Source organism: Poecilia latipinna, unplaced genomic scaffold, assembly GCF_001443285.1.
Source record: "Poecilia latipinna isolate Pla-1442-1.1 unplaced genomic scaffold, P_latipinna-1.0 Scaffold1331, whole genome shotgun sequence".
In the NCBI taxonomy this organism is placed as follows: domain Eukaryota; kingdom Metazoa; phylum Chordata; class Actinopteri; order Cyprinodontiformes; family Poeciliidae; genus Poecilia; species Poecilia latipinna.
The window spans coordinates 123,963-136,390 of NW_015113947.1; the positions used below are offsets into that span (position 1 = coordinate 123,963).

The following is a 12,428-nucleotide window of genomic DNA, read 5'->3' on the forward strand; positions in this document are numbered from 1 at the left end:
AAGAGAAGATAAATAGACTGTTACTATAGTGACCGACTTCCAAACATACTCACAAGGGAAATTGTGATTAAGTTTTGCTTTGGTGACGAGACAGGAAGCTGCTGGTGAAATAAGGAGGGAGTATCCTGTTCCTTTTTAAAAATTTAAGTCACTCTGCCACAGTACATAAAATAAAATCCTATAATATATTCATACCCACTGAAAAAAATGTCTGCTAGAAGGCTCCAAGCTAATGTGAAAGAGTTTCTAATGAGCAACAAGTGAAACAGTCAAGTCTGATATAAAGTTCTCCAACCTGAACTCTGCCTTTCCTTCTTCCCATTAAAACAACCCACAACTTTATTCCTGCCCAGCAGCTTTTCAGATACTTTCAAAGTAAAGGATCGAGATCAAGGCTTGCAACTGAGCGGAGCCATACTGGTACCTTTCCTCCCGTCTGTAGCCTTCAGCATCCCTTGGTAGTACCCATCATCTGAGGCCATCCTGTCTCTCCCCAGACTTTCAGTGGAGAAATTCCTGTACTTCTGCTGCTGAGAGTTCATCGTCATTGTCTGTCGGCTTGCGAAATAATATTCCTAATGACAGAAAAGGTCCGTGGCGAGCCTCCTCTCGACGGGAACTTCTGCGTTTCTTGCTTCTATCTTTGGCCCTGTCGGTTTGCTCCAGAGAGTGCAAGTCCTGTGGCCAGAGTCCACTAAGCTCTTCACAAACCTATGATTTCTCTGCCTTTCTATCCTCTGCTAACCTCCTCGCTCCCTCATTGGCTCTGCCCTTCTTTTTTCCTTCCTGTTTTTTTTCTCTCTCTCTTTTTTTTCCTCCCCTTTCTTCCACTGTGTTGTGCCTGCAGGCTACGGAGTCTGGGCCTGCCCTGCTGAGTGAAGTACTGTGTGCTCAGTGACGTTAGCATGCGGAGAACACGGCGGGTCGGACTCCGGACACGCCCCTTCCTGTTGCATTGCGCCCAACATGAAGGGAGCAATGGGTGAGGCCGAGGTGTGGTAACCTAAGCGTCCTATCACTTTATGGCTTGCGCAAGAAAACTAAAGCGCAGAAGGTAATAAAGTCATGCTGCTGATGGGTTTATTATGGCTTTGAGTACATTAAACGACAGATGAACGAAGAAAGTTGAGAAATAGATTTCTCACACGCTGACTCAAGAGGCACACACTGATCTCTGGTTACTCATTTCTTATTTATGGCATTCCTCAGGCATTTCCAAAAAGAAGCTCGCTACCGTTAGGAAGAAGGGGAGAGGGGAGGGCTGTGCTCGATTTGGGAGTGGCTGTTACATTTTCTAGACTGTGATGCATGAAATCAGCCCTGACATGCAAGAAAAAGAGCTTCTGATGGGTGTTTTTATACCGTTTGTTTGTGATTTGACTGCATTTCCTCAAGCACATGTAAACAAAACACCCATCAGAAATGCGAGATTATTATTAATTGTTAAATCTTGATGATGCTCTGGTTCATATGAGATGAAAACCGACCTTTGGCCTTTATGCAACCATACCTATGTTAAATCATGGTGCTTCACTAAGGACAGGAAGTTAGTCAGAGTTGATAGGCTGATGATTGAGCTAAATATGGGTAATACTGAAAGGAAAACCTAAAAGAGGCTGCGAAAGGCTTGAGATTCGGTTAGATCATCAAAATGACAACCACAAACTGAACTGAATTTATTTTTTGTCACTATAAACATGTACAACGAGATTAAAGAGACAGACAAGAGCTGCAATTTAATGGTTGATGTCAAAACACACTCGTGTCAGAAGTCCCCAGTCAAAGTCCAGTCCTAATTTCGATTGAGAATTTGTGACAAGACTTATAAAAAAAAACAAAAAAAAAAAAACATGTTGACCATCTAATACGGTTTGACTTGCAGCTGTGATTGCAGCGAATAGTGGTACGCCATGGTGGTAGCTGTGCTGGTCTATAACTAAGATCCCAATAAAAACAGACTGAGGTCTGTGGTTGTGACGTAGCAAAAACGAGCAAATGCTAAAGGAGTATGAAAGCTTTCGCAAAGCGCCGTGGATCTTCTGGATTATCATCTGGCTTAGATATAAAGTCTTCCTCTGGGAAAGCAAAATCAATAGAAGATGCAAAAAAATGAGAAAAAAACAATTACGTGGGGTACTTTTGACAGATCAAATTCATGAGAAATCTATAATATTTAAGAGTTGCTTGAAAGAAGCAAGTTTAGAAAAGTTGTCTGTAATGTTTGCAGATTCTGCCAACATCTACACATTGTTGGGTGTCTTCAATAACTAATGAGTTTAACTTTTTGTTAATTAAGTGGAAAAAAAAGTTATGTAATTCCTGTTATAAATGGAAAACATTTCCCTGTAGACAGCGACTGCATGTGTCAAAAGTCAGAGAATAACCTTTGTTTGCTACACTTTGCCCCTCTGGGCGTACATATATATATATATATATATATATATATATATATATACACCTACCATTACTCCACCCTGCCTCGTCTTACTTTAAGGGGCATTAAAGAGCGCTTTATCTCCTGAGCGCAGCAAATTTCTGCACAACCTGTGCGAACACGAACCCACCGAATGTGTCAGTGCGAGGGGATCTGTGCGGACCTGCTGGTGTGGAGCGGTGCAGTCTGTTGACTCACCTTAAGCCACGCTCGCAAATTTGGAGACACGCCTTTGTAGTTCTACAATGTCTAGGCAAGCAGTGGAATTAGGGTGTGGCTCACAGAGAGGCAATTAAATCGGAGCCAGGAAGGAATTTCTCCAATAACTGACAGCTTTTGATAGCAAAAAAAAATTTTATAGTGCCTTTCAGACATTTTTTTATATGCCTGTTTAAGGTATTCACATTTTTTTTATAGTACAACAACAACTTTTTGTACTGTGTTTTATTTGATATTTTTGTGATAGATCAACACAAGCGTTGAAGTGGGAGGAAAAAGGAAAAAGTGGTTCTGAATTTGTATTGAATCGACTAAAAGGAAAAACCACGTTTTGGTGGCAAACAGAGTTCTACATTTTTGGCATATTTCTCAATCTGCTTTGCACATTTTAATTTTTCATTTCATTCATCGTTGCAAAATCATTTTAGAAGAAAAATCTCCATACTAGTGTGAAGTCTTGCGCATCATTTCACATCAACTCTGCCCGTTTTCAGCACCCCATGCACACCATAATGACGCCACCGCCATGCTTTACCATAAGTTTGGTTGCACATGGTTTTTATTTTGTGGCGTCAGCTTGTCGGGGGTCTAAATTCTAATGAATTTGCAAATGCACTTTTCAGATTTGCATTAGAGAAAACATTTTAAACAATTTCTCCTTCATGATTATACACTATTTTGTATTGATCTATCACTAAATTCCAATAAAACCGTTTCTGTAACATGAAAAATCTAAAAAAAAAAAAAAAGTTCACAGTTTTAGTTTGACTTGTAGATTTTATTGAAAAAAAAAAGTTGGTTTATTTCCTCAGTGAATGAGCGCTCAGGGATTCTCTGACATTAGAACTTGCACCAATTACTAAATCTTTCAGAACCCCATGGGAAAAAATATATAAGGGGGACGAGAATGGGAATGCGGCACAAAAAAAAGGAGAAAAAATAAGCATGGAACGTCTTAGTCATGAGATCTTCCCTCCTAAAAGGAGACATATCATTAAGTTCTCAACATGCTTATTACTTTGCTCCCTCATCTGGCTTCATCAAAACCAGATGGAACAATCTGGCTCTTTATAAGAGGAGTGAAAAAATAGAGAGAAAGTTTTCTTTTTTCCTTTCTCCCTAAATGATCAGTTTGTGGTTGGATGATTGTTTATGATGGACTGCCATGTTTGTTCTTCCTTTTCTCACTTTGTGATTTCATTATCCAGTAAACAATTTGATACAGTCAGCCTCAGCACTCCCAGACTTAGGGGTTAGATGAAAAAAATAAAAATTAAAAAGTATTGCACTTCAGGGCCAAATGGTTTTTCAAAATCTTATAATCAGAATATGTCTGGGTTGAACTGCTCAGACAGTTTAGAAACCGTTTTAGAAGCATTTATGGTTTTATAGAATGAATCCCTAGTTATTTTATTTATTTATTTTATTTCTGGTAGCAAACTACCACCTTCCAAATCAGAAATGCTACATATGTAGACCTATATGGGTTACACCTTCTTGTTTGTCGCCACTTTTGTTTTTACTGCTAATTTTTTTGCATTAAACGAACAATAAAATAAGCAGATTCATTTCTGGGGTTTTTTTTGTTTTTTTTTTTTGTAGAACTGTTTAAATGCTTCTAATCTACAGAAAAGAAAAGCACAGATGAGTTTGCAGCCAGTTAAGACTAGAGCGACCTGTACTTATGCTTTTGGAAACAAGAACCAGAGCAAATTAGCAGACAAAGGAATTCCAAGAATGTGTCATTATGGTTTCTGAAAGAGCTGAGCTGCAAAGAAAATACAAGGGTTTACAGAGAGGGAAGGCGACACCTTTCATAGTAGATCCATAAAAAAAAAAAAAAAAAAAAAGCTGCACTGATTTATTTTCCTTCCATATAAGCTTGCTTAAATTCACTATCTCACTTATCCACCCTCATAACTGACCTCAGCTGTTCTGCTGGCGAATTCAGGTGAAAGTGTGAGCGGAAACACGCCTTGCAGACGACATCGAGAAAGCTGATAAAACTCCGGAACGGGATTATCTCGACAGCCCCGGGATTATCTCATACATTGTTTGAAGAGGATGAAGGATAAAGGAGCAGGATGAGAAAAAAAAAGGAGAGAAAAAAAGAGGAGGGGAAGGTTGGCGGCCGTTTGGAGCGTGTTGGATCGCATTTCTGTCGGAGCGCTGGAGGAGGAATGCTTCGCTGAGAGCGATCCTTGACAGGATGATGGGCCCGCCTAGAGGTTAGGGTTCGTCAAGATCAAAAGCAGCGATATCCACTGTCTGCGTTCACCATCTTGCGTTTTCCTACATTTTTTTCATGTTACAAAGGCAAACTTTATATCATTCAGAAAAGCCTCTACATGGGATTTCAATGAAACATGGTTTATAATATTTATAATAATATAATATAACTGACTGAACTGCTATTATGCATGGACTCCACATATGTGATGCATCACAGCTGAAAGAAAGGCACAGCATGTCCAGTGTTCAGTTATAATTGCTGTGAATGTTGGTTGTACAAATTAGTGGTGGACGATATGGACTTAGAACTTTATCGTAATATTTTGTGGTACTATTTTGATAACAATAAAGATTATGATTAAAAAAATATTTCTGTTTGTAATGGTTTTCTACAGGGTGTTACTTAAAATAGTACGATGTATATCTGTAGACTGCACATGGTAATTGCATTTTATTATATATATTTTTTTATTTGCTGATGTTTATTGATGGGTTTGTGGAGCAAACTGTGGGGAATATAGCAAAAAAAATAAATTCTGGATAAGACTATCAGTTTTTTATATTTAATATCAATAACTGATTCATGACGATGCATGTAAAATCCTTAGCATAAAAAAATGTTATGAGTGATAAGTGATAAGTGATAAATGATAAACGATACGATACGATAAATGCCCATCACTACTACAAAATTTGACTTCGGGGATGCTGAATACAAATCCTCATCACACTTATTTATTTCTTTTTTTTTAACAAAATATACTTTTCCTAAGTTCACAAATACACACTACTTTGTGTTTTTCTGAATTAAATCACCTCCAAATTAGGTTGAAGTTTGAGGTTTTAAGTTAACAACATTTAAGTTGAAACAGAGTATGTCTATGTCGATTAGCTTAAAATCACCAAATCTAAATAAGTGTCTAAATGCAGATAGGAGATTACAATACATCAGATAAAAGTTTTATCATATTCCTGGCACAAGTCTTTGACAGTATTTTTTTTTATTGTTAATATTTTTAAGGTTCTAATATGGTTTGATGTGATGATGTTATCTTAGCAGTAGCAGAAGTTGAAAGCAGACACAACGTTGTTGCTTTGTACGCTAATCGCGGGCATGTTTGCCATAGCTGTGGCATGAAACGACGTCCATTTATCCTGGATCGCTGTGCTGTCAGAAATAGATCTGATGATGAATATGAAAACCTAGTTTATCACAGACTCAACAAGCCTTCAGATTAGCCAGAACAGCTGAGTGGTTTTAAAATAGACCAGCTGCAGGACAGTCTGTGAAGGGGTCCAAATGTGTGTGTGTGTGTGTGTGTGTGTGTGTGTGTGTGTGTGTGTGTGTGTGTGTGTGTGTGTGTTAGTTGTGTTTAATTTGGGGGACTTAAATAAGAAAGATGAATGGGGAGGGGGAAAAAAAGCCTCTGAGCTGCAGTTTTGTGAAGACACAGTTGATTAAGAAGAGCTTATGTCTCCCTCTGCAGGTGAGATCAAGAAATTGGTTTGTTCATGTAATCTGGAAAAGAATCATGGTCAAGATTATTTTCCCGTCTGAAATCAGGTTAGGAAAAAACTGAACATGGAGAATATGGAGGAAAAGACTGATGTGGTGTACGTGTTAAACAACCCACCATCTGTTTCAGATGACTGACTTTGAGTAAGGAGAAAATCACTGGCTGCTTAGTTCCAGCCTTTAGATGAAAATCTAAAGGTTCCTCATTAATCATGTGGTGTCTTAATCTATCTTGATGCCATGTGATGTTTCCGCTCGCCGTTTTAGCCTCAACGCTTGGCGACTAAATGTGGAAAAAATTGAAACTTGAGATGTGTTTCTATGACAGCATCTACAAACAGGAAGCACCACGCGCCTGAGAGGGTAACTGTGACTGACTCTTACTCACGGCGATATTTTTAGCCACGACCACAGAGGAGGTCTCGTAGCTGACTGGACACACGAGGGGAAAACACCGTCTTTTGAACATTAGACCACCATTTCCTTCTGCTTGGAGAAACGGTTTCACCACTAGGTGGCGACAGAGTACAAACGCAACCATCATTCAGGTACAGCCCGCGTCTCCAAGAGAGACTTTTAAAGCAAGAAATCGAAATATGTTAATGAAGTCAGTCAATTTATTATTATTTTTTTTATATATAGTAGCATAAACAAACAATACTTCTATCTATATTCTACCAAGAGTTTTGCCCTGTGGGGGGAAAAAGTCGTGGCCAAACACAATAGCCAGCTGGCACCTTCTTTTGTGGAGTTGACGTGTTTTTGTTTTGTTTTTTTGTTTTTTTTTTGCTGTGCCTGCAGTTTCCTACCACAGTCCATGGACGTCAGGGAAACAAGGCTTATAAATTCGCCATGGTTCTAATTCGTCTTCTAGACAATGGTGTTAAAAAGTCAAAATAATGGACAATATTCTATCAAAAGATCTTCCAATGTTGATTGTCTTCAACACCTTAACGATCCAGGTTGCAGCCGTTTGCCCAACTCCTATGATCAAACTATTCATCTATCGATTATCTAAACCCTCTTAATCTTGCAGCTGTCTATATCTAGAACCAAAGATAAGTTTGTGAAATGATCTTGGTGTCTTTGGAATGTTTTGTGGTCGCAGTGAGCACTTAACACTTTCAACACTTAAAAAAATGTTAATAATTCACCCCAAAAAAGCAGTTCTGGAAAAAGTAACCAGAAAGATTTGATATCAACATCCTAAAAAACATTTAAACTTATTTATTGGAAACTTTTAGATTTATATAAATCTTTTTAAGCTCTGACATTGGAAGATTTAAATTGAAGATTTTCATGTATTTTAAGACCCTGCAGAAATTATATGCCATAAATTCAAAGCTTCCCCACTGTTAGGAAGCCCAACCCTTTCTGACAGGTGTTCTGCAAAATGTGTGTGTAGTCAAAGCAGGCAGGTTGTGTGAGGTGAGGTGATTCATATCTCTGAAACACCATCAGGAGATGGTGCACCTACATGCAAAAACTATTTACCTTTTCATTTATGAAATGAAATGTAACACCAGTTTTGCAGAGGGCAGCTGTGCTTACTTTTGTATGAATGAGACCTTTACACAGAGATCGCTTTCCCACGCATTTGTAACATTTACAGTACATCAAACTTTAAATCAAAGTGTTTGGGGTTTTTTTTCACAAGAAATTAGAAGAAGTACAAAAACATTTAAAAACCTAAAGCTCAGTCGGAGGAAGCCTTATTCATTGTTTAGATCTTTTTTTCTTTTATCTCAAGTCGGTGTCCCACGCTGCATGACCACACTGAAAGCAGCACAGATCAACAAAGAAACTCCTCCCCAAGCCGATTATAATCAAGCCTTACCACTCACCTGCAAAGGTCAACATAGAGGACAGGTGTCTGAGTCGATGTGTGTATGAACTCATGTCATGCAGATAGATCTCCCACTTATCAGTCTCGATGAAATCCATAATCCTGGCATTAAAGAAACCCCACTCAGAATCCCTCTGTGATTCCGACAGCCAGAGCCAGGTGATGTGTGATGTGTAAACAGGAACAACTCTTTAACCGGCGAAAGAACGCTCTCGTGCCCTGCCCCCTTCATTACGGACAAAACGAAAGACAACAGACAGGTAATTCAACATAATTGTCTTTTGCGTGACGATTATCGGTTCAGCTTTTCACTCATTAAAACAGGAGAACAGGTAATCCACGCAGAGAAAGAAATCAAAAAAAGTGCTGAATCTCACCCTGGAATCATGAAATCCAGTCATATGATCGTGCTCAGTGTGAACCGTTTTCAGACTGTCCCGTTTTACCTAGAACTCTTTATCATATCACTGTGTTTTACAGCTCTCTTGCATGCGCGGCGTGTCAGGGGTTCATTTTGTAATAAACAAGGCAAGGCCTTTTACAAGGCAAATCTTGGATAACATTATTCTATCTCTGTGTGTGTAAGTATTTGTTTTTCATTTACAGTTTCCTCAGGGCTCTATTAGTCTTAATATGAAAATTCAGAAGCTGAATACCTGCTTTAAATCTAATCTTTGTCCCGTGGCTTGTAGAAGTAATTTAGATGTTTAGATACAATAAAACTACAGCCAGAGTTATGATCTAGACGTCAGGTCAAATGAAACCAAACACTTTGACACTTGAACTGACCATAGTAAAATGTTTGCGATGGCGCAGCTGATGACAGGCACAGCTGAGTTATTCTACATCAGAACTGAAGGAGATACAGCGGTAAACAGGGATGTAACCGACTGCGCTTTTCTGGTCCAATCGCCGATCGATTCCAAACTTGGATAACAGATTTTCTTTCTGAAAAGTTCTTAAGTATTGGGACAAAACCAGTAAGTTAGCAACAGTGCCAACTTTCTTTTTTTTTTTTTTTTTTTTTTTAGCAAAAAAAATCCCTTTTAATTCTCAGACAAGTTCATAAAGCTGGGATTTATGCTCCCAAATAGAGCTGTGCAATGTACAAATCATCACCATGATATTAATTTGTGGAATGTTATGATTGGAAAAGGCTGCTTTGATGCAAAATTCGGTAGAGTGTAATATTTTGAAAGCCACACTTTCACACTCCGCATACCTCAAAAAAATTTTTTGGCTGTTTGGATAGATTTATAAATATGAAGTGATATAGAATTTAGTGTTCCTGTTCCAAAAACTGAATATGGAAAATAAACTTGAAGGAAATCTACATGCTAGCTTTCCTTAACTCTAAAAATGCTACGTTAACCAGTTGAAACTGGTGGATTTAAGAATTGGTTTTTAACATTAGGATCTTTTCGTTCCCCATGAAAAAGCAAAGAAAAACGAGTGACAGATGAATAAAATAGAACACAAAGGTGACGTATCCTGTGTCAACTCCTGAAATTTGAACAGGACCCAGTGAAGCTACCGACTAACACAACGGACGGGTGAAGCCACAGTTGGTATATATAAACCGAAGGACCTGATGTGTTTCCATGGAGCCTCTGCAGCTTATAAATAAATCAGCTCAACATGAACATCCCCTAAGGGAGCTTCATTCGCCTGGCTAATTTGTTATTCCCAGCAGACTTTAGAAGTGTGCCTCTGGGTTTCCATGATGCCCCTCAGTGATACATTCTGTCTGTTGACTGACTAATGATTACTGGTTTCTGAGCAGGAACCACAGGGTGGGTAAACCATCCAGCTTCCCTTAAATCCAGTAATCAGTTCTAGGAATCAGTAAGCGCAGCTAGTTTGTTCCACAGTGGGATTTTGAGGTGTTTCCAACAGAATGTTGACTTTTCCAGCCACCAGGCCAAGGCAGAGGACGACAACTCTCTGAGAACCCTTTGATTGCTGTTGGTATTTCAAGGCAACTTCACGTTACTTTCCTATGTAGAAAACTGAAATGTCTATTTCTGTTTGAGATCTCCTTCAGCCCAAAGAGACAAAAGTTCAACCCGTTTCTTAGCACTTCAGCACCGCACTAGCATTCTTCAATGATTACTTAGAAAAGCAATTTACAATTTAACACCTTTTGTCCCAAAGCAAACCTCTCTGCATGTTTACAGTCAGTTGTGGCTCCAGGCTAAAATCTGAATAAAAATAAAAAAAACCTACCGCAGTGTGAGGTGCTGCATGTCTCCGAAGTTGGGAATGAGATGCAGAACACACGCAAACAAAAGGTCAAAGATCAGCAAAGGAACGCAGATGGATGCACGTTGCGTGTCAGAGTATTTACGGTTTCACTCAGTATCCTAAGTCGTGACCTTCCAGTTGACACCATTGGCACATGGTCAGAAGGGAATGTTGTCCTTCTTATTCCAGCCTCTATTCTCACCAACTACAACATTTTGGAAATCTTAGCATTAAGGTTCATCCTAAGGTTTACTGTTTACAATGCTAACAAAGCAAAACGGTAATATTAGATGCTAAATGTAATCAGTTAAGGCTCTCACTTCAACTGAAGCTTAGCATAGATGCAAAATGTTTACATCAAGCACTTACATAAAGTGTCTTTTATTTTTATCATAAAACTCTGTTTTACAGTGATTGCGCTCTCATACTGATTTGGCGTCATTTTTTAAAAAGTAAAGCATACACGAGGAAAGGCAGTGAGAATATTAAAAATGGTTCATGAACACAAGTTGGAATCAACAAACATCTGCCTGTCAAAGCTTTACAAAAATTTAACATTCTAATCAGTTCCTTAAAAAAAATGTTAGGAATGACAAAGCTCAAAGGCTGGCAGCCTTTAAAGGGAGGGGCAGCAACTGTTCGACAAGGTACCATGAAAGAATTCAGCTTTACACACACACACATGCACACACACACACAGTTTTGATGTAATACACTAAAGACTACACCCATCAGGCAAACATGACTACAGTTAAATGATCATGGCAATGTGAGCCAAGCAGAAGCTCCAATTAAAGGCAGCAACACAGCAGAGGGACAACCCTACTTTGAATTGGTCACACAGCGGACACGGTCTAAAACACTTCATGGTTGCTCGTGACTAAAGAACAGGGTAATGATGTCTCACGTGAAGCTGAGTCACTTCACAGGCTGAGCAATGTGACTTTCTGCAACTCTCACGTAATATTTAGTAAAGTTTATACATCAAACACACAAGTGGCAAAAGTCAAGGTTTGACAAAGCCATTTCTGATTGGGTGAATTAACAGCAGAAAAAATAAAGATTACAGATATTAGACCTTGACTGGCTGCTGAAATCCCAGCGCTTTGTTGAGAGCAATTTGCTTTAATCTCACTGTTTATTCAGGCGAGCTAAAGTGGTTCAGACTAAAATCCTGCTAAACAAAAGATCTTGCACCTGTCGCGATAAAAATGTGTCCGTGAGTTAAAAAGCCATTACAAAGTATTGTGGGTAATCCTCAGCGAGGAGGAGGCTTTAGTTCTTTATTTAGCTGTTCTGTTTTGGGCTGACTCCTGTATGTTTAACCTTCGGATTTTGTTAGTTTTACTGCCAGATAAGAAGTTTTTAACTCGGCTAGCTCGTGAAAGCATGTTGCCATCTTTTTGGCCAGACAACTTACTGTTTGTTCCAAAGAAAAAGACCTCACAACTTTACTTACTGTACAAATGAAAAAAAAAGTCTTTAAAGTGCTAAATCTTAGTATCTTAGGAAGTATCAACAAGGAGTAGGCTATCAAGCAAAATCATTTGGTGATAGAATGGAATGCTTTTCAGCTTTAACATCCATGGAAACTCAAAAGTCTTTTACATTTATTTAATGTAACCGTTTCTAAATGCTACCCGATCATGCTAACCACATCTTTCTTCTGTGTGGAAGCTAAAGACTGCTATTTGTAGAATTAGGTATTTTTAGCTAGTTGGAAAATTAGGTGTTTGAAAATTAAGTTTGAGGAAGAACAAGGATGTAAACTGAAGCTTGAAAAGAAAAACTTTTTATGATGTATATAAGCTGTTCAGTCAAGCTGCTACAACAGAGATTTGGACATGTTGTAGTCATTTCAGTCTGTCCCCATTTTGTATGTTGGTGTTTTGGTCCTTTTTGCACCTGGAGTTGATTTCAGTAGAAACAAAAAAAGC

General features: G+C 38.6%; 1 protein-coding gene across 19 annotated transcripts in view; it reads right to left on the reverse strand.

Annotated features, from left to right (window-relative positions):
- The window catches only part of plecb (plectin b), a 94,153-nt gene that overhangs the window by 43,344 nt on the left and 38,381 nt on the right, over positions 1-12,428 (reverse strand). For 2 of the 19 annotated variants that reach the window (XM_015055689.1, XM_015055698.1), the window contains exon 1: positions 425-1,064. The exons of 15 other annotated variants lie outside the window; for them this stretch is intronic. In XM_015055689.1, the coding sequence (XP_014911175.1) occupies positions 425-548 (124 nt within the window). In that variant the 5' untranslated portion in view covers positions 549-1,064. Of the gene's footprint in view, positions 1-424; positions 1,065-12,428 lie in introns of those variants that run through there. 2 more of the 19 variants (XM_015055694.1, XM_015055691.1) reach the window with 1 other exon arrangement.